The sequence below is a fragment of the Lepidochelys kempii genome, chromosome 1 (assembly GCF_965140265.1).
Source record: "Lepidochelys kempii isolate rLepKem1 chromosome 1, rLepKem1.hap2, whole genome shotgun sequence".
Classification (NCBI taxonomy): domain Eukaryota; kingdom Metazoa; phylum Chordata; order Testudines; family Cheloniidae; genus Lepidochelys; species Lepidochelys kempii.
The window spans coordinates 349,806,456-349,829,339 of record NC_133256.1 but is presented as its reverse complement, the minus strand read 5'-3'; the positions used below and the strand labels follow the sequence as shown (position 1 = coordinate 349,829,339).

The following is a 22,884-nucleotide window of genomic DNA, read 5'->3' as shown; positions in this document are numbered from 1 at the left end:
AACATTCATCACGCCGTGCAACTGCTGACATTCAGCTAACTAAGAGCGGGATCAATTTAAGAAAAACTATTAAAGATTTAAAAAGATTAACAAAGCGTCATAACACGGTGATGTATGACCCTCATTTTATTTGTGGGGCCCCATCTTTTATCCACTGCGAAGCGACTGCATGTTTTACCTATTAAGTTACAGGTGCTCCTTAGAATCCTGTCCCCAGTAACAAGCGGGGGGGGGGGGTGTGAGGGGGGTGCCTTAAGCCTAGCACTGACTGCACAAGGACCCCAGCGATGGAGAGAGCGTGCCCAGAGGGAACGAAAGCCACTAAATCTCCCTGCTTGGGAGGCAGCAAACAAGAGTTCAGCATTTTAAAGAGAGCCCTTTGTGATCCTGGCAGACAAGATCAAACTCGACAGCTCTCGCAACTGAAACGTTGGCCTCGCCTTATGTTTCGGGCTTTACTCTGGATTTTAAATTGATGTTGCTCCTGTGGACAATTTAACCAACATTTATTTTTTAAACCGTCAAAGCGCAGCAGCCCTCCAGCATGTGCAGCTGTGGGACACCTCTGCTCAGTAAAAAACAAGACAAAGAGCAGGCTGCATAGGGCCATGCTGTCCACACGGCCCCCTAGAGAGGGCCCTGTGGATTTTGGAACGGGCCCTTCTGTCCACATGGGGACCTGGATAAGAACCTAACTCCCCTCCTGTATCCAGGCTTACGCAGACAGCACTTGGACTGAACGCCCTCTCCCTCTCTGCCGGGGGGGATGTGGGGGGAAGGCAGGTAGGGGGCTCTACAGCCTGGGTAGTGAAGCACAGGGGCAGGCTGCATGGGGAAGACTTCGATTTAAAGGGATAACTGGCCTAGGCTGAAGGATCTGACTTTAATGGTATTAACATACCTTTGGAGCCTTCAGCCATGATATTAAAGGGACCCCCCCTTTCAAGGCCATGCCCTGGGATTTCAGTGACATTAAACCTAGGTAAACATGTGGTTTAAACTCAACCATGGCAGCCCCTCGGGGGCCCTGCCCAGCTTCCCTGAGTTATTACGGGCTAGGCACACGGCATGCAGAGACCACTCTGTAGGACCGAGACAGGAATTGGGCTGCTTTATCAACATGGGCCAATGACAACGGCCAGCGGCTTCAGGTTCCTGAGTCCTTCCTGACCGGCAAGGGACTGCTGAGAATCACTTTGCTTTAGCCAGCTGCATAGCTACCCCAGGATGCCCCAGTGCAGGCTGACTGCCCACAGTCTCCAGTGGACAGCCAGCCTGGCAGCAGCCCTGCTACCCACCCCCTCCCCCGGATAGCAACGCCCCAGAGAACACCATGCTCTGGAACCAGCTCCCGCCACACAACAGCGCCCCTACTGGCCAAGTAAGGAATTGTACCGATGGGCTCCCAAGACGCATCCTTGTGCGGTGTCAGACGTACGGCTACTGTGCACAGGCCTCAAAAGCAGGCACCATGCTGCAGGGCCAACCAACCCCAGGGCTTTCCTTGGCTCGTAGCCCTGTGACCATTTCCACGTGGACTGCTTCGCCTAACAGTCCCCAGCGCGGCAGCAGCAATGCGCCGGTTACGTGCGCTTATCCTGTTTGCCTTCTCGTTCCCCTTTCCAGGCCGCAAGGGCTCCAAACAACTCCAGCCTGAGGACGGCAGGAGGTGAGCTCTCCTATCATGCCACCAGGCAAAGAAAGCCCCAAGGAAAGCTCGTTCCCTTTCTCTAGGCCAGGAACCTTTTGGTGCTGCTGCTCGCGTTCCAACACCTCCCCCTCCCGCCTCGGCTGCGGGGCGAAGAGCGGAGCCAAACACGCCAGTAAATTGGAAAAAGGGTGCTTGCAACACACGAGGGAATTGAAAAGGGCAAATTGTGTTTAAATCCGAGGGCTCTTTCCATTTCAACGACCATCATCAATCAGGCCAGGTTCGTCAATCAGTCCAGGACAAGTGCTGTAGGGGACCCTATGTTTCAGTCGCCACCCCCTCACCTTCTGCAACGTAGCACGATGGGAAAGAGCCGGCGGCCCAGAAGCTGCAATACCCTGAGGATGTCTGAGCTAGCATTCCAACAATAAAGCAGCAGCAAACACGTGGACTCAAGGCCTATCAGAGAGCTCGGTGTGGAGACCACTGCCTGACACGCTGTCTCCAGTCATCTCACTGCTCCTTGCCATCCCCGCCGCTGTCTGCTATACCCAGGTTGTCACACCTTACGAGGCTGTGAGCTCCCAATCCTGTATCGGGACCCCCAGGCTCTACCACAAGACAACTAATAATCATCATCATCATGTCACGCTGCATGGGCAGAACCACGTGGATCCTTACCCCAGAGATATCTGCCACCCGGTGTATTGGCACCTCTTTCTTGCTGTGCAATCCTTTGCCATTCTTGATAGCCCTGTTGGAGTGAAAAACAAACAAAATGTAATCAGCATGGGAAAGCAAAGCGAGCTGTGCCATCTGCACGGCGCACGCCGGATGGCACCAACAGCTCGGCACCATGCGCGAGGGGAGCCCAGACACGCTCGTTAGCCTGCTAATCCCAATTACTGGTATTCAGCTGCTCACCTGAGCTAAGCATGTACCTGATCAGAGAGAACATTTGTAGACGTTACCAAATTAAATGGCTTTGTTCCCCGCACAAGGAAAGGAATCAACAGGAAGAGCACACCGGGGAGAATCAAAAGTAATAAATGTTTCTTTCAGCGCTTAATCACATGAAATATTTTAAATGCAAAATACGCAGCCAACTTTCCAATTCTAATGGAAATAAGTTCCTCCAGGTAAAAAAGAAAAAAAGATAAGATAAGATAAGTAGCCTGAACGAAGCAATACTGTACAAGGAAGTCATTTAGCAGCCACAAAAATTAGCAAATGCTACAGAACTGACATGAAGCCCCATTTTCAATTCCATCTGCAGCCATAACTATTAGAGCATATTAACAAGAAGAGAAGAATTGCCACGACAGATCATCTCAGTCCAGCCTGGGCAGCAGTCTTACTCTCCCCCTCAGCTCTGATAGCCTGCTGCCTTGCTGCCATCCTAGCACCGAGCTCTAGTGAGCAGATTTCGTCTGTGGGGTAGGGAGCTTTGCCCACAATCCTAAAGGAGTATGAGGCACACCTAAAAGGTAAGTAATTGCCTCCTTCTGACCCTCCTGGGATAGGCATCTTCGAAACCTAAGACCCCAATATCCAGCCCCAAGCCGTGCCTGAACAAGCCCCTGATCATGTGTCTGTGTTGCACCTAACCCAAGGGGTGCTGCTCCACGACTGGGCTCCTAGCCACTAATGCAAAATAGCGATCAATGAAATAATAAAATTAACAAACAACAACAAGGGTCCCAGGCCAGTCTCCTGCTTGCAGCAACCGCAGCATAGGACAGTGCAACTTGGCCAATTATTAGGGGCAGGGAAGAGATTCCTCTGTACGCCAGCTTTCATCCGGAAGCAGGAGATACAGCCGTTCTTGCAGCCTGCCTATCCGACTCCCCCCTGCTGCGAGTCCCTTAGCTCAACTATGATGTATTACAAATGGATTTAAAGGGGAGTTGCAGCGATATATTTTAGAAATACTGAAAGAGCGAGCTTCGGAGTCCAAATGGTCCCGCCCGGAGACAAGTTGTTCCCCCCACCTCCACCAGTGTTGCAAGTCTTGCAACATTTGGGGTTTTATGTAAAGACCCAACTCCTGGAGTCATGTGAGAGTCTCACATAAGAAACTGCTAGCCCTTATGGTTCCAGAGAAAAGCTTGAAAACATGAGCCCCTGAAGGTTTGAACACCAGAAGGCAAATTTAAACAAACAATTTGTACAAGCCTGGAAGATAATAGGGTGATAAGTAACAGCCAATGCAGACTTGTCAAGAATAAATCATGTCAAACTAATCTAATTTCCTTTTTTGACAGTGTAACCATCCTAGTGGATGCAGGGAGGGGGAAGAGAGGGAAGCAGTAGCCATGATACAGAATGATGTGCGTAAGGCTTTTGACAGTGTCCCATATCACATGCTCATAAGCGACCTAGGGAAATGGGGTCTAGATGAAATGATTATAAGATGGGCGCACAACTAGTCGAAAGACCGTACTCAAAGAGTAACTATCACTGGTTCACTGTCAGAGCATGCATCTAGTGGGGTCCCACAGGGGTCAGTCCAGGGTCTGGTACTATTTGGTACTTTCATTAATGACTTGGATAATGGAGTGGACAGTGTGCTTATAACATTCACAGATGACACCAAACTGGGAGGGGCTGCAAGCACTTTGGACGACAGGATTAGAATTCAAAACGAACTTGAGAAATTGGGGAACTGATCTGAAATCAGTCAGATGAAATTCAATACAGACAAGTGCAAAGTACTTCACTTATTGCTTCTCTACATGGCACGTTACTGTGGCAAGCCAGGGTGTGCATCTACAGCACACCAGTTTACCTGCAGTAACACCCCGAGTGCTTGATCTTGAGTAGTATCTAGAAAGATTTGTTCAGGCTATGTCTGTAGGGCAGGAAAACTGTTTGAAGCCATCCCTAGAGGCAATGCATTGGAATGGGTTCCCCAGGGAGGTGGTGGAATCTCCATCCTTATCGGTTTTTAAGGCCCAGCTTGACAAAGCCCTGGCTGGGATGATTTAGTTGGTGTTGGTCGTGCTTTGAGTAGGGGGTTGAATTAGATGATCTCCTGAGATTTCTTCCAACCCTAATCTTCTATGATTCTTCTATGATCTGGGGAAGATGACATGTTGGCCAGTGGTGTGACATCTTCCTCGTGTTCCTGGAAAGGCTCTTTGGTTTGACAGGCCTGGAGAGGGTGTATGTCAGTTCCCCTGATCAGTGGTGGTTGAGGAAAGTGTTGCCTGCATGCCACCCACAGTTCCCAATACGGCCAGTACGGGGAAACAGAAATACAGGGTGGCATCCATGGGTGCCTGTAACAAGGCCCTGGCTTGGTTCTAGTGTCCTGATATCGAGGGGGCGCAAAGGATTCAGGCTGTGCTCTCCCTCGATATGACGGTGGGGTGTGCAGTGTAACCGAGTAGTCCACCTCATTACAGAAGAGGGGGCAGCTCTAGGTGGTGAGGGAGTGTGCGGTATCTGGAGGAGAGGCACGAATTGCTGGTAGTTTGCTATGGAGAGGTGGTGACTCGGTGGTTTCAGAAACAACCAGGTCTCTTGGGAACCTGAACTCTGTGGTACCAGCACGATCAGTATGGGCACTGCGTGATGCGAGTGCATTGGTGCCATAGGAAGTCTAGGCATCAGCACAGATGGCGTGGGTGCCAAGCTCAGCTGAAGTCTAACAAGTAGCCAACAGGTGGCACCAAGGGCTTCACCCACGCCAAGGGCTTCGCCAGTGCCGAGGCACTCAGAGCCGTGTGTTTAGGGGGGGTAGCTGGTTCCCACTGAGATTTCTGAACTGTCTTTGTCAGTACCCCTGCTATGTGATCCTGCCCTCTTAGGGGCCTTGGAACTACCAGTAACGCCGGCACCCGAGTGATGAAAGGAGCTAGGTCTCACTCCAGAAGATGAGGGGGCCACTGACCTCAGAGAGTGTTTCTTGTCATCCTGACTAGAAACTGAAGACTTTCTCTTCACAGTGTGCAGTGAGCGTGGGGCGGCAGATGATGTTGCCGATGGAAACCGCTGCACAAGAGAGGTAGCAGGGTCAGGATCTGAGTCAGGCCACAACGAGCCTTCCATCATAATTAATTTTAGTTTCGGGTCACAGGCCTTTTGGCCTGCATTTTCAATTCGAGGCAGTGGGTGCTCCCCTCCCAGAGAACAAACGCACTGTGAGTGTCCGTCACTCACAGGGATGGCCTTGGGGCAGGAGAGGCACCTCTTAAACCCGGGGGAGCTGGGCAAAACCCTGTGCAGGGAGAACTTTGCTGTCGGGAAGAATGCACTAAGCTAGAAGGTAATGGGGAGGAAAGAACAGAAAGAAAAGTTTGGGTCTGGTCAGCTTTTTGGGAGAAGAAAATAAAGGGAGGAAGCAACCAATATCTGCTCTGAACGGTACCTTATTACCGCCAAAGGCACGAACGATGCTGTGAAGGGCTCTGCGAGGGATTCCGTCCCAGACCCAGGGGAGCTGAGAAGGAAGTAAGGGCGATTGGACCGCACAGTACTATAGACGCCGTTCATAGTGCAAGAGGGGGAGGAGCACATGGGCAGCCCAACGGGCAGTGCTACCAAAGATCTCCGATCCCAGGGGCAGGGACACTAGCTCACCTAACATGGAGCACCCACGGGGACACATCTCAAAGAAGAACTCAGAGTTCTAGTGGATCACAAATTGAATGAGAGTCAACAATGTGATGCGGTTGAGAAAAAGGCTGCTATCATCCTGGGGTGTGTTAACAGGAGCATCTTATGTAAAATGGGAGGTAACTGTCCGGATCTACTCAGCACTGGTGAGGCCTCAGCTGGAGTACTGTGTCCAGTTCTGAGCGCCACACATCAGGAAAGATGTAAATAAACTGGAGAGAGTCCAGAGGACAGCAACCAAAACAATGAAAGGTTTAGAAGACCTGACCTATGAGGAAAGGTTAAAAAACTGGACATGTTTAGTCTTGAGAAGAGAAGGCTGAATGGGGACTTGATAACAGTCTTCACATATGTAAAAGGTAGTTATAGGAAGACTGATCAGTTGCTCTCCATGTCCACACCAAGGGTAGGATAAGAAATACCTGACTTACTCTGCAGCAAGAGATGTTGCTTAGATATTAGGAAAACTTTCTGGCAACAAGGAGAGTTAAGCACGGGGACCGTCACCCAGAGAGGTTGTGGAATCCCTGGTAGAGGTTTAAGAACAGATTGGACTTAATCCTGCCTCAGAGCAGGGGCTGGACTAGATGACCTCTCAAAGCGCCTTCCAGCCTAACATTTCCATGGTTCTGAGACCCACCCAACATTGGCTTAAAAACCAGGACATTAAAAACAATTGAAATCAATCTTATAGATCCCCAGGCCAGAAGGGACCACTGTGATCACCTGCTCTGACCTCCTGTACAGCACAGGCCACAGGACTTCCCTGGATTAACTCCTGGTGGAGTAAAAAGTGGTTAAAAGGATGGCAAGTTAAACCGCAGTGGGAGCTGAAGAGCTCCTGACTTTCAGGGTACTACACTCGTAACACCAACGTTGCTCTGCCTTCTAGTCTATCACCTTTGTGGACTGCTTGCAAATGCAACTGCATGAGAAGCCATCCAGGCTATTTGTAAAGTTTTCATGTAATTTGTGGCTTGTCTCACTTGTTGTTGGAGAGGAAAGAGGGAGAGAGATGCAAGCAATACCCCAGATAAGCTCACCAGAACTGAAAGGTCTCTGAACACAGATGGCAGGTTAAAGGGTAACACACACATTTATTAAAGCCTGGAACAGCTCCTTCCCCTGACAGGTTTGTCCTTTTCCATTTGCAAATGCCAAGTTTATTTTCCAGGTGTTTCTAGCAGAGCAAACGCTTATTATGGCTGCTGTTGGTCAGCCTCTCACTGCACCGGCCTCAGTGATGTCGGCAGGAAAGGAGCAGGGCTCTGTGGATCTGTTAATTGCTCCATGCAGCCCACCAGGGGGAGCTCACCACACTTTTTAATGAGGCGAAGTGGGGTTTGTTTGATTTCCCAAATAGATGGATATTGTTATACAGCCATAGGTGTTAGAATGCAGAGATACACCTTTCGTCCACAGGCCTGGAGTAAAGGAAATCAACACTCTCTATTTTACAGATGGGGAAACTGAGGCATTCCCAGGCCTATGGTCTATGTACTCTGCCACACTGCCTCTGTCTCAGCAATGGGAGAATTAAGCAGGCACGTGGTGAATGTCCCACTGGGTTAGACCAATCCGAGGGCAGGCAAGGAGTACAGCTATCAACCTTGCTCCAAGCTGCCCTTGCTGGATAACATTACTGAGATGGAGGCAGGACTCCTCCATCATCCTGGCCCATGTAGTCCCCAGACAGAGGAAGCACCGAGACTGCACTTGTTCTGTCCGTGCATCTCCTCACAATGGGAGGAGGTTGAGTTTCCCTGCTGTCATCTGGCCATGGGGTTCTGCTGGCTTAGTCGCAGGCTCCCAGCACAGGGTGGGGAGACCACTCTGAAATGGACCTTTTCCATGCCGAGATCCCAGGGCATGATGCAGGGCAGTGGATCAGCCACCCTGGCCAGGGCTCTGCTGCAGGGTTCAGGGCACGCGCGCCTTTCCCATTCAACACGTGAGGCCGCTGGGAAAGACGTCAGGGTTCCATGGGATTCTCTGCCATCAGCGTACTGACAGCATGCAGACAGCTTGGCATCTTTGCTTCTCCCAGGCACTTGAATGACACCGATCCTGCTGGTGGTTTGGGGAAGGACTTGGAGAGTCTGACAAGGGCAGTTGTTGGGTGAGGAGTCACCCATTGCTTCCAGAGACCCAGGTGGTAAGGTGGGCAAAGTGCCCATGCTCAGCACGATTGCTCTTGGACCTGGGCCTTGCCGAACCTTGGAGACTTCCACCGACGATGATGGCGACGCATCCTGCCTGGGGCCACTCCTGGGGGGCACAACGCAGCAACCTTCCCTGCCTGCAGGGACTAGCCATGGAGAACACGCCAGGCCAGCACTCCAGCAACCTCGCTGGATCTCAGAGCGTCTCCACGGGCAATTCGAGGGCTTGACTGTATGTGGCTGAAGTCCTCTACCATTGTTACTCTGCATGCTGTGCTCTCACTAACTTACCTGGCTTGGAATACCTGGGGGCAGCTCTGGAATCAACATCCCCAGTACTCATGCCCCAGAAGGTTGCTTGACCTTCACAGCCTGTTGCCAGTCCCATCTGCTCTCTCCAGCTGCTGGACACAGAGGATGGACCTCCTGGGTGTTTTGTTTTCAGAACTGCTAATGGACCGGGGGTGGAGGGGATGTTACTTTTGTGTCTGTGGGTTATTGTCTACACTGGAAATTTGCCTCAATTCCACCCACCGCTGCAATGGCTCCAGTGCAAGAGCTGACAAGGCAAGTCATGGCTTGCGTTTATCACTGCTTGAAACCGGGGTGAGCTGCAGCAGACCCAGTCGCCACTCCTCTTGCCTGTGTGTGACATCGATGGCTGGAATCATGGCAAAGGCCGGTACAAACAAGGCCTCTGTTTCAATCATGGTGGAGCAATGGGCACGGTGTGGGGTCTGTTTAAAGAGGTTTCCTGCTGTCGCCAGCAAGACGGTCACATCTGCTTTAATGGCGTTTCACTCCCATAGCTGCCTGCCCAGACACCTAGGCACTCGATGGACATCTCTATACATTGGACTACCAATGAGAAGCATTGCCAGATCAGTCCTGGTACAAAAATCACACGTTCCCCCAGCTCTCCCCCCTCTGGGCTTGGCCTTGATTTCTGCAGCCCTCAGACTCTCACATTAGACTCAAAATAAAAGCTCCTGACTTTTCAAACTTCCCCTACTAAGCCGCTTCTGGCTGCTCCTAGGCAAGCAGCATGCCTTTGTTCAGACTGGTCCGTGACCAACACAAAATGGGAGGGAAAGATTCTCAGACCTACGGAGGCTTTTTAGAGCAATCAGTCTGCTGAGGGGTATCATTTGGGAGCAGTGAAGAACAGGCCGACCTGTTAAATGGTAGGCATGGGTTTTTAGAAATCAGAACCACTCAGTGATTCCAGGGATAAGTGGCTTGGCAGCAGATGGTTGTTTGCAGGAAAGCAGCTACCTGCTCCGTTTCTGAAGGAAACGTTTCTGAAGGAAACTGTTTTCACTAACAAGGTCAGCTCCCAGACTGCTGCGCTGGGCATCACAAAATGCGGAAGAGATGGCCAGCCCTCTGTGGAGATAGAGGCGGTTAGGGACTATTTAGAAAAGCTGGACGTGCACAAGTCCATGGGGCCGGACGAGTTGCATCCGAGAGTGCTGAAGGAATTGGCGGCTGTGATTGCAGAGCCACTGGCCATTATCTTTGAAAACTCGTGGCGAACCGGGGAAGTCCCGGATGACTGGAAAAAGGCTAATGTAGTGCCAATCTTTAAAAAAGGGAAGAAAGAAGATCCTGGGAACTACAGGCCAGTCAGCCTCACCTCAGTTCCTGGAAAAATCATGGAGCAGGTCCTCAAAGAATCAATCCTGAAGCACTTGCATGAGAGGAAAGTGATCAGGAACAGCCAGCATGGATTCACCAAGGGAAGGTCATGCCTGACTAATCTAATCGCCTTTTATGATGAGATTACTGGTTCTGTGGATGAAGGGAAAGCAGTGGATGTATTGTTTCTTGACTTTAGCAAAGCTTTTGACACGGTCTCCCATAGTATTCTTGTCAGCAAGTTAAGGAAGTATGGGCTGGATGAATGCACTATAAGGTGGGTAGAAAGCTGGCTAAATTGTCGGGCTCAACGGGTAGTGATCAATGGCTCCATGTCTAGTTGGCAGCCGGTATCAAGTGGAGTGCCCCAAGGGTCGGTCCTGGGGCCAGTTTTATTCAATATCTTCATAAATGATCTGGAGGATGGTGTGGATTGCACTCTCAGCAAATTTGCGGATGATACTAAACTGGGAGGAGTGGTAGATACGCTGGAGGGGAGGGATAGGATACAGAAGGACCTAGACCAATTGGAAGATTGGGCCAAAAGGAATCTGATGAGGTTCAATAAGGATAAGTGCAGGGTCCTGCACTTAGGACGGAAGAACCCAATGCACAGCTACAGACTAGGGACCGAATGGCTAGGCAGCAGTTCTGCAGAAAAGGACCTAGGGGTGACAGTGGACGAGAAGCTGGATATGAGTCAGCAGTGTGCCCTTGTTGCCAAGAAGGCCAATGACATTTTGGGATGTATAAGTAGGGGCATAGCGAGCAGATCGAGGGACGTGATCGTTCCCCTCTATTCGACATTGGTGAGGCCTCATCTGGAGTACTGTGTCCAGTTTTGGGCCCCACACTTCAAGAAGGATGTGGATAAATTGGAGAGAGTCCAGCGAAGGGCAACAAAAATGATTAGGGGACTGGAACACATGAGTTATGAGGAGAGGCTGAGGGAGCTGGGATTGTTTAGCCTGCAGAAGAGAAGAATGAGGGGGGATTTGATAGCTGCTTTCAACTACCTGAAAGGGGGTTCCAAAGAGGATGGCTCTAGACTGTTCTCAATGGTAGCAGATGACAGAACGAGGAGTAATGGTCTCAAGTTGCAGTGGGGGAGGTTTAGATTGGATATTAGGAAAAACTTTTTCACTAAGAGGGTGGTGAAACACTGGAATGCGTTACCTAGGGAGGTGGTAGAATCTCCTTCCTTAGAGGTTTTTAAGGTCAGGCTTGACAAAGCCCTGGCTGGGATGATTTAACTGGGAATTGGTCCTGCTTTGAGCAGGGGGTTGGACTAGATGACCTTCTGGGGTCCCTTCCAACCCTGATATTCTATGATTCTATGATTCTATGAAGGGGAAGTTGTTAAACTTGCTAGCAGTGACAGCAAGCTGCCTACCGTGCTCCACCCAAACTCACTCCCTGATGCTTCTGGGTGACAGAATTGTGCAGAGGAGCCAGACACATCAGGGCTTCACACAGTGAACTTGTGAGAGTCCTGCCAAGCTTAGGGGTGGAGCGTCCCCACAGTGAATTAGGCCCTAGATACTGACAGTATCTTATTCCAGAAGAACTTGTTCTTCCAAAGCAGAGGTCAATACGTCATGTGAAGAAGCATTTGTGTTTATGGCCCACGAGACTCGCCTGGTGGCTGTCATTTCTGGGGGTTCAGATACCACCTCAGGGCGCATCTGGCTCCCAGCGTGGGCTGAAGAGGTGGCCTTTTAGGGACACAGTTCTTCAAAGGAGCTGTTAAGTCACAATCCTTTCTGCCTTTGCCCCAAAAGATGCCCAGAGGGAAGTTCAGATTCTGATCTCAGTTGCCCCACTGTCAATCCAGCGTAACTCACTTCAGTGGAGTTACTCTGGATTCACACCAGGGTAACAGAACATGGCACTCATTTTCAAAGTCCCCTGAGAGCTACTGCTGAATGCACACTTAAGTCATCCAAACCTTAACTCTCCCTGGTGGGGACATCATGCAGCAAAGAACTGGGGCAGAGGGGTTTAAAAAAAAAAAAGTCACTTGACTCTGGGATCACACCCGCCAGAACACATTCGTTATACTAGTATGGAGATTGCACAGTGTCACTCTGGGGCAGAGTTAAGGTTGTTTGGGTGCTTGAGTGGCACATTGCCACGCTGTGACAAAGCAGGACTGTTCTTAATATTTCCTCTGAATATTGTGGGGATGCCTCATTTTCCCCTATGCAGTTCTTAAGTATCTAGGGGGTGGGATAAGGGTGTATGATCGTTGCAGAGCCCTAGAAGGCAGGTGTGTGCAGGGGTCTGGACACAGAGAATGGCCAACACCCTGTTTCCTGGCACCTGATGGCCTGGCCCTTCCCCCCTGCAAGGTGAGAGCTAAAGGGTCGGAGAACAAAGGAATCCGGTGACCTCCTGGCCCGGGAAAGGGACAAAGCCCAGAGGAGGAGGGGCTGGAGAGAGTTTCAGTTTGGGGCTGGCTGCGGACATGGAGTGAAGGGCAGACATGCAGTGAAGGGCAGACGTGTTTGTCTGGCTCACTGCCCCCCCAAAATGGACCCGGCTGAGGGGTCCTGTTCTCTGCACCTGCAAGCTCTGTGTTAGACCATGTTCCTGTCGTCTAACAAACCTTCTGTTTTACTGGCTGGCTGAGAGTCACGTCTGACTGCGGAGTTGTGGGGCAGGACCCTCTGGCTTCCCCAGGACCCCGCCTGGGCAGACTCGCTGGGGGAAGCACATGGAGGGGCACAGGAGGCTGAATGCTCCGAGGTCAGACCCAGGAAGGTGGAAGCTGTGTGTCCTGAAGACTGTCTGCTCACAGAAAGGAGACTTCCCCAGAGTCCTGACTAGCATTGTAGGGAGCAGTTCCAGAGCATCGCCCGGGGACTCCGTGACACATGCTTCTACAGCTTTGGGTTTCTTTTAAGTTTAACCTCCACTCTGAATGTCTTGGGTTTATGAATGCTTGTTTTGGGGACAATTCCATCAGCCCTGGAAGGTATTTTACCCTAAATCACCAGGCTCAGCTCTAGCTCCAGTTCCTGTCATTTGTGCCTGGCAACGTCAAGTCTTGGTTCTCCCTTGTGGAGGGAAGCCTGCATTCGTAGGCCTGGCTTGTCTTCCTCAGTCCGACAGAAACCAGGGGCTGGATGTTCAGCGTGACACTGGGATTCCGACCTAGGTTCTGTTCCTAGCTCGGACGCTCATTTCCTCATGATTTGGGAAAGTGCTTTCCCCACTCTGCGTCGCAGCTTCCTTGTCGGTAAAACGGGGATAAGACTCCCCTGAGAGTTATCAGGAAGATTTAGGTTTATAAAGATCTTAGAGACTCAACTGCCTGGGGAGCACTTTGATATCTGCAGCTGGCAAACATTCCACAAGTGCAAATCATTGTAAACGCCCTCCCCTGAGCCTGGCCTTAGAGAGTGATCCCAAGCAAACAGCTCCCCCTCTAGCAGCAGATGCTACCTTAACTCCCTGCTGCATGGGGCATCTCATCCAGCTCCCTGAGCTGACTGTACTTGAAAGCCTCCAAAATCAGCAAGACAAAGAGGAAAGACTCTGCTTTACCCCATCTCCGAGCAGTCAGAGCCAGCACAAACACGGCAGCAGTTTGCTTAGAATCAAGCAGGAACACAGAGAGCTCACAGGTTAGTTCAGCCTCTAAGTTCCTTTCAGAACAAACGAAAGAAACCAAAGTGGAGTTCTCTGTCTTTATAGGGTCAAATGAAAAATGCAGGCCCAGAAAGCCACCAAGTATTTGCTCTTCAGAGCCTCCCCAGGAGAAGAGATGTATGATCCTTTCATCAGCAAGCCAGCCAGGGCCCTACAGATCACTGTGCTGAGCCTGTGTCCCAGAGACCCTGGTAGCTCTATGTTTAAAATTGGTGACACATCTGAGAAAACAAGTGCCCTCTAATCTAGAGGCTGGAGCAGGGGGATGGGGATACGTCAGCTGAGACGCACATGCTGTTCTGGATGCCAGCATAGCTGTAGCCGAAACAGAAACCAAACCCTAATACTGCCAGCACCTCTTAATGCCATCCAGGTGGGAGCTCGTGTTCACTGCTGCTGCCAATGGATGCATAAAACTGCACACCTGGAATACCATGCCAGGGGCTGGTGGACGCACACACGAGGGCAGGGGCCTGGATGGATTAATTTGTGCGGCTAGGGCTAAAGCTAATTTGCGTAGCTTGGGTAAGGGCAGACTAAGGGCGACAAAGGGTGCAGAAGAATGGAACAGGGTACAAGTATTTAATGGTGCAGATGCCAAGGAAGCAGAGGAATTGTTTAGTGCAGAGAAAGGGGATTTGACGTGGAGGGAACGGAAAGGGAATAGCAAATCAGAATTCCCTGCAGACTCCGGACTAGTCTCCCAAGGCAAGCCGTGTTTGATCTCCTCCCACACACAGCTAGAGGGGACAGCACACTCGCACTACTAGGGAGGGTCTAGCAGCTAGGACTCCACAGCTAAGACTGAGCTGAGCTGAATCCTCTCGGGCCTGAGGCCGCAGTAGCCGGGGATAAGGACTGTATGGGACCCAGCGGGGTCTCCCGTCTCTGACTTGTAGGATGCTATGGGAATCGACAAGAAGGTGGCTGAGCAGCCAGGCCAAGTCCTGACTGGTGGCACATGAAGAACAACAGGCTTGAGAGAGAAATAATCGACCAGGAAGCCTATAGGGAGCAGCAGGGCCGGCTGGTTCGGTGCCTGACTCCAAAACATCCTGAGGACCCCTAGAGAGTATACAGTCCCTAGAGCAGGAGAGGGCAAACTACTGCCCACGGGCTGGATCCAGCCCATCGGGGCTTTCAATCTGGCCTGCTGGAGTGCCAGCCCTGTGGCGCGGGGGGCAGAGGGCTCTGGGCGCTGCCCTCGCCTGCAGGCTCTGCCCCCTGCCGGTCCCACTGGCCGGGAACGGGGAACTGCGGCCAATGGGAGCTTCAGGAGTCATACCCACAGGCCAGGGCAGCGCGCAGCAGAGCTGCATGCCCCGCCCTGCCCCACCCCCAGGAGCCACTGCCGGACATGCTGGCCACTTCCAGGGGCAGAGTGGGGCCAGGGAGCCTGCCTTAGCCCCGCTGCGCGCTGCTGCCACCCTGGAACTGCTCAAGGTAAGTGGTGCCGGGCCAGAGCCCACACCCCGAACTCCTCTTGCACCCCCTGCCTTGAGCCCCCTGCTGCACCCCAACCCCCTGCCCTGAGCCCCCTCCTGCACTCTGCACCCCCAACCCCCGCTGCCCCCCTCCTGCACTCCAAACCCCTTCCCTGAGCCCCCTACCCCCTTTCTTAAGCCCCCTCCTGCACCCACTCCTGAGCCCCCTGCAGCACCCTGCACTCCAGCCCCTTCCTGCACACCCCACACCCTACATTCATGGCCCTGCATACAACTTCCCCACCCAGACGTGGCCCTCAGGCCAAAAAGTTTAATCCTCTAGGGCAGGGGTGGGCAAACTCAGCGCAGCCTTAGATCGCAGAGCTACTAGAGCCTGCTGTGCTTCAGAGATACTAGCCTCTCCCATCCTCATTCTCCTTAACTCTGCCCCCCCCAGATACACCAGCCTCTCCTCCTCCTCAACTCTGCCCCCAGAAATATCAGCTTCCCTGTTCTGTTCATCCTCCTTAACTCTGCCCCGGGGGGAGGGATAGCTTAGTGGTTTGAGCATTGGCCTGCTAAATACAGGGTTGTGAGTTCAATCCTTGTCGGGGGCCATTTAGGGATCTGGGGCAAAAATTGGGGATTGTTCCTGCTTTGAGCAGGGGGTTGGACTAGATGACCTCCTGAGATCCCTTCCAACCCTGATATTCTATGATTCTATGAACACCACACCCTCACCCCCCGCCGCGCCATCCTTTGCTCCTTCAAGCAGGTCCAGCTGTGCCCATTGTATTATTTCAGGTTCTAGGTCTTGCTCCCAGGGCTGGCAGAAGGCTGCAGACTATGGCTATGGACTGGAAGGACTCTGGTAAAGCAACTGTACTGATCCATGCCCCCATTCTCCCATCCACCCTTCATCCTTTGCATGCTGGGCGCGATAAGAAGCCCGCATGTGCCTGGACTCATATGCACAAGTCTCTGATACGGTGATTCTGCTTCACCTCTGTGCTTGTAAAGCATGTCAGTGCTGTAATTTTGTGGTGTGGACAGGCAGGCTCACCACCTCCCTCTTCCTCTAATGACATTTGTGTAATTAAGGGCCAGCAGGCTCTTAATGACCAGGGAGCAATCATTGTTAGCATTCCATTTGCCTAGGCAAGCATCTGGAGTGGCTCTCTGGGCGCCGTGGTTTGCTGGCAAGGCGGCCTGAGCTGACTAAGCCACTGGACACTTTACCTGTGTGTGGAGTCTTGGCCCCAGGGGCTGCGACCAGCCGCGTGTTGCTCAGACCTGCGCCAGCTGTGCGGACAAGCTGTCTACACTACAGCCCCTTCACACTGCCCGGCAGCGGCACAGGCCTTACCACAGGTGTCAACATGATTTGTGCCGACTTCACAAGGGGCCTTGGCGCAGTGAGAATCTGGCCCCTGGTGCGGACACCAGACCTGGCACGTGCGTGAGTGGGAGCCCAAGTGCCCGAGCTGCCAGGTTTTCCCTGGGCCAGGCACTGTCAGGGGAGGCTGGGGTTTGCTTCAGTTTGACCTTCACTCTGGATTTCCCCACATTCTAAGAGTGCCTTTGATCACCACAAGATTCCTGCCTGGGTTTCCTGACACTCTCCAGCCTAACCATCTGGGTGTAGGTTCTTACCAGGTTTTGATTGTATGCCATGTATGGGGAGCCAGGGACCCCATGACATTGCAAAGCCAAGCAGGGTCCACCCAGCCCGAGCAAGCCCATTTCCCTCCACTCCCCAGCTCCCTCCTGCTCGCCACTTCGCTGCTGGTCGCCAGGGCCTATCAAGGATGGACCGTGGATCCTGGCCAGACTTTTTGTAGGCTGCAGGGAGAAAGGCACGTGGACCATCTCACAGCTCGGCAGAGCTCCAGTAAGCCTTTCCAAGGCATGGACCCATGCCCCAACTCCCTAAAAGTCATTGGCATCTTCCTGCCTTAATTCGCCTCTCCTAGCTTCTCCCTTCCCCTCTCTGCTCTTCACATAATGATCCCATCAACCGTTCCAACACCTCCCCTCACTCGCCCCCTGCTCCGCAGCTCCCAGGCCCTTCAGTGGAAGGACAAGACCCTGACGCTTGTAAAGCCTCCACAAGCGGCTTCAGCTTGGCATTGCTTGGCTTTAAAGCACAATGGTCAATGCATCGGTCACCAGCCCTGAAACGCATGTGCCCCTGGGCTGGCCCGCAGCAGCTGCTCCACAGCCACACAGCAAGGCGGCACAGCAGCAGAGGGCCACAAGGGAAGACGTCTCCCCTATCCAACCACAACGGAAGGGAGGAGTTGGGAAGCAGGTGCCCACAACAGCCTGTGGCCAGACACCCGGCTGATATCTCACCTACACCACCCCTGCTGGAAGCAGGGTCACCCGCCAGTTCTCTGCTCGGAGACTGGGGGCAGCACAATGGACACCCCAGTGCATCAGCGCCAGGAGGCACAAGCAGGTGGGAGTGAACCCCCAAACAGCAGAGGGGACACACACACACTTTGATTTCAGACTGATAGGGTTTGACTGGACCCCAGGCTTCACCACAGACTGCCTGCTTCCATAGAGCTAGCCCAGTAACACTACCACCGTGCCTCGGTTTCCCCAGGGGTTCTCAAGCTAGGGGTCGGGACCCCTCAGAGGGTCGCGAGGTTATTACATGGGGGGTTGTGCGCTGTCAGCCTCCACCCCAAACCCTGCTTTGCCTCCAGCATTTATAATGGTATTAAATACATAAAAAGCGTTTTTAATTTATAAGGGTGGGGTCGCACTCAGAGGCTTGCAGTGTGAAAGGGGCCACCAGTACAGAAGTCTGAGAACCCCTGGGCTATCCCCAGCTGCACACCTACCAGGTGGCCTCTTGTAAAGTTAGCAAAGTGCTCTGGGATCCCAGGATGAAGCAGCAGTACAAACCAGGAGGTTCACTGAGCTGCCCGGGGCTGGGGGATGTGGGTGACGGGAGCTGCCCGGTCTGGCCTGCTATCGGTCAGAGAAGGGAGGGGAGCTGGGTAATGAGCTCTGGGCCACAGGTGCCTCCTGCGGAGCTGCAGTTCGCCCTGCCAGGACAGAGGACGCACCAGGCAAAAGGAACACTTGCCTGCATTTCTCTCACCAAGATAACCCCAACCTAATTACATGAGCACAGAATGTGTCTAAAGTCCTTTGAATCCGCTCAGATGTTGTATTCTTTAAATGCAATTACTGCTCCTGCAGACAGGCTGGGGCCGGAAGCTCTTGATGCTTTCTGCTGTGCACGCGGCCCCAGGGAACGAAGCTCAGGCCTTTGAACTCCCCTCAGCTTGACCACCTTTCCAAGCTTGATACATGCAATGGGCTGGAAGATTCCAACAATCTCCTAGGCATTTTTAAAATGTTATCTTCTTTAATCTGCCTGTTGGGAGCTCCAGAATTAACACGGAGAATCCAAATGCAACACACCATACCCACTGACTCACAGCACGCCTGGCATGCTGCCAGCGCTACACAGCCCTTTGCAGCACCAGACATTCGTTCTGCAGTGCAAGGCGCTGGGGGGTTTGCTGCACTCGCAGCCTTAGGGAGAGGCAGCTCAACAACGGCGAAGTGAGGCAGGATTCCAGATGAATGGGGCGTGAGAAGCACCCCTGGCTAGGGCAAGCCACACAGCTGGGGAGCAGGAGCAGAGTTTGGAAAAGCAAGAGGGTAACCGAGAACTCAACGTGGAGCCAGAAAGGTCAGCGGAGGCAATGCGGGAGGGGGCTGGTCACAGAGTGTGGGCGAGTCCAGGGCCTGCACCCCTCTTCCTGGGATTTGCCGTGACTCTCAGCCAGCCAGTAAAACAGAAGGTTTATTGGACAATAGGAACACAGTCCAAAACAGAGCTTCTGGGTACAACCAGGACCCCTCAGTCAAGTCCTTCTGGGGAGCAGGGAGCTTAGACCCCAGCCCTGGGGTTCCCTGTGTTCCACCACCCAGCCCCAGACTGAAACTAAACCCCCCCAGCAGGCTCTCTCCTGCAGCCTTCGTCCAGTTTCCTGGGCAGAGGTGTTACCTCCCCCTCCCAGCTCAGGTTACAGGCTCTCAGGTCTCCCATCCCCAGTGCAACTCCCCTGCCACATTCCCAGGTCAACACTCCCCCCTCCCTGCTGCGTCACAGGGCTACAGGGCATCACATGGCACGGGACTCATTCCCTCCAGCCCGGAGAGCTCAGGGTCAGTCAGCAATCTGGGGAAGGGGCAGAGCATGGGGTGGACAGGGACTGAAGGGTGGGGAGCTCAGCTAGGAAGCCCCTTCCCCTATTTGCTGCCCGAGGAGGAGGTGGGTATGGGAGGAAGGGTGATGAAACTGGAGGGGAGGTGCCTGGCCCGTCCCTATGGGGGCTCTGCTGTGACCCTTCCCAGGCCCGGGAGAACTGGGGCAGCAGTCAGGACGGCAGAATGGAGAAGACCCAAGCATAGTCCATGCCGAGTGCCAGCACCTCCTCCCACCGCCCCCGCCGGGCTAATGCTCCCTCCGCTTTCCCCTCGCCCATGAAGCAGCCAAAGGAAGCGCCCTGTCCTTAGAGCTCACACACCAGGTCTGCTGCCCACCCTGTTGCGTGGCACTCTCCCACACCTCACTGCCGGGCATGCTCTCCTGCAGGCCTGCACCCACAATGCCCTTCACCCAGCAGCTATCCTGGCCCAGCACAGACACCCCCTCCCCCGTTTTGTTTGCGAGGCAACCAGCCATGCCCACTCACCGTGCCTCCGCGGCCAGCAGCTCGTCATAGTGCGAGGATCGCTGGTCATCATCCTGCCGGTAACGGATGACCGTGGCAAGGCCCTTGCTCACTAGGGCCTCAGCGATGTTTCTGCAACACAAAGACACCGGGGACTCAGCCTGGGGGGAAGGTGACATAAGTCCTGGCAGCCCCCTCCACGCACATACCCCTGCACTGGGCATGACTATGCCCTCTGCCACGTATGTAACATGTAACACTACACAGGGGAGCTGCAGCAGCTCAGCGACGAGGCACAGCCCCAATGCGGGTCCCAAAGGGGAGCACAGCAGCTGGCACCCACCAGCTGAGAGCTGCAGCATCCCTTGGTCCCTAGTACCCAGAAGAAGCCCAGGCAGGGGAAGGAAGGAGCAGCTGCTTCCCTCCCCATCCCTCTCTTGCCCACAGCCCCACTGGAGAGCAGCTCCTCACCCCACAGCTGTGATTCAGGGGGCCGCCTAGGAGCTATGGAGCTGGCTTACTGGCTCCTTGGAGCTGCACAACTGGGCCTGGGTGGAAGTGAGGGGGGAAAAGAGAGCGGCTAAGGGCAGGGCACTTCTGGGGACTAAGCCAACACAAAGCCCTGTTCACAGTGACGTTGCACCCCATAATACTTTATGGGAATATGCTCATGAATGTATATATGACATAACTGGAATATGTTTTATGCTACATATGCCATGTAACATATCTCTGTAAAGGTTATGAGCTACTGAATCGATTCATCCTATTTGTATGCATGTGTCATTTTTGCATTCAGAGTTATGAATATTGGCCGTGTACTTGTTTAACTTTAAGTAGCCTCAGTGAAGCAGTTGGTCAGCTTCCTGAGAAAAGACTATTCTCAGTAAGTGCCCAATCAAGAAATACTTAAGCCAACAATGAACTTGGAAAAGCCAATCCCCATCTGACCTTTCCCAGGAATGTGGCCTGGCTGGAAAGGAACTTAGTCATGCATGGACACGCGACTTGCCCATGTGATTCCAAAACTCCATCTTGGAGATGGACTTTGCATAGGAGAGAGGATGCTCCACCCACAAGAGAAAGTCTGTTTAAGCCTCTGGGAGACCCCTTCATTTTGTCTTCAGCTGGCTCAAGAGATAGGTATCCTTTGGGGGTGGAGAGGCTGAAAGAAACTGGAACAAAGGACAGTAATCATAGGAGTGAGAGTGATTGCTGGACCCAGACTAGAAGGAGACCAGTCCGTAAAAGGTTTCAGAGTAGCAGCCGTGTTAGTCTGTATCCGCAAAAAGAAAAGGAGGACTTGTGACACCTTAGAGACTAACAAATTTATTTGAGCATGAGCTTTCGTGAGCTACAGCTCACTTCATCAGATACATTCAGTGAAAAATACAGTGGGGAGATTTATATACACAAAGAACATGAAACAATGGGTGTTACCATACACACTGTAAGGAGAGTGATCAGGTAAGGTGAGCTATTACCAGCAGGAGAGCACAGGGGCGGGGGGGGGGGGGGGGAGAGAGGAGGAGGACCTTTTGTAGTGATAATCAAGGTGGGCCATTTCCAGCAGTTGACAAGAACGTCTGAGGAACAGTTGGTGGGGGGAGAGGGGGGAGAATAAACATGGGGAAATAGTTTTATTTTGTGTAATGACCCCATCCACTCCCAGTCTTTATTCAAGCCTAAGTTAATTGTATCCAGTTTGCAAATTAATTCCAATTCCGCAGTCTCTCGTTGGAGTCTGTTTCTGAAGTTTTTTTTATTGAAGAATTGCCACTTTTAGGTCTGTAATCGAGTGACCAAAGAGACTGAAGTGTTCTCCAACTGGTTTTTGAATGTTATAATTCTTGACATCTGATTTGTGTCCATTTATTCTTTTACGTAGAGACTGTCCAGTTTGAGATTGAGGGTGAGATTTCCTCTGTAATTACTTTCTTACTGTATTAGGTTTAGACTTGCGTGTTTTATTTTATTTTGTTTGGTAATTTACTTTGTTCTGTCTGTTATTACTTGGAACCACTTAAATCCTACCTTTTGAATTTAATAAAAATCACTTTTTACTTATTAATTAACTCATAGTATGCATTGATATGGGGGGGGGGAGAGAGAGAACAGCTGTGCATCTCTCTATCAGTGTTATAGAGGGCAAACAATTTATGAGTTTACCCTGTATAAGCTTTATAAAGGGTAAGACAGATTTATTTGGGGTTTGGACCCCATTGTGAGTTGGGCATCTGAGTGTTGGAGACAGGAACACCACTTAAGCTGTTTTCAGTTAAGCCTGCAGTTTGTGGGACATTGTTCAGAAAAAAAAAGTGGGAAAGCGTGTCTGGCACCATTACCCAGGGTTCTTTCAACCCAACACTCTTGGTAACTTTTACTCTGTGCGAGGTGGTGTCAGGAAATAAATCAGGGGAGACACAGCCGTCTGACCGATAGATGGCTGGCACAAACAGGACAACATAAGAGTGCTTTCACTTAAAGCTAAACTTTACTTACTCTCAAGCGCTTACATCCGTAACAGGTTAGTAAAACACCCCCAACCCTTGATAATTACCGAAGCTGAGAGTGGCTCTCGAGTGACACAGCAGCAGCGTCTGCCGGTGGGGAAAACAAGATGCATCCAGAGGGAGAGTCCAGTCCCGAAGAGTCCCACCACCTCAAACTTTTCCCCCTTATTTATACATTAGTACTAGAATGACATGTCCCTTAAAGAAAACTTGTTAAGCAAGCAGTTCCAATGGGCAAGCAAGAAGCTCCTTCTGATTACTGATTAACCAGGTGTGGCTTTTTCCAGAGTTTGCAGCCTTGAGGCCCCAACAGACATTCCTGGGGCACATCCTGCTCTTCTAAAACGCATGTATCGGCCACTTCAACACAATTCTTATCAGGAAGGACGTGGGGTCAAGCTGCCCTTTCTGTGGCACTCAAAACCGCTTCCCCACCTGCCTTGGTCAAGCTAAGTTTGCTACATGGCCACTTTACAGCCTGCGGACTTGGCTGCTTTTAGCAATAAGCCATAGTGGTTT

At 52.1% G+C, this 22,884-nt stretch overlaps 1 protein-coding gene across 1 annotated transcript in view; it reads right to left on the bottom strand.

Annotated features, from left to right (window-relative positions):
• The window catches only part of SND1 (staphylococcal nuclease and tudor domain containing 1), a 505,775-nt gene that overhangs the window by 246,378 nt on the left and 236,513 nt on the right, over positions 1-22,884 (bottom strand). The window contains exons 13-14 of the mRNA XM_073329019.1: positions 19,874-19,984; positions 2,333-2,405 (exon numbers count right to left, since the gene is read on the bottom strand). Of these exons, the coding sequence (XP_073185120.1) occupies positions 2,333-2,405; positions 19,874-19,984 (184 nt within the window). The remainder of the gene's footprint in view (positions 1-2,332; positions 2,406-19,873; positions 19,985-22,884) is intronic.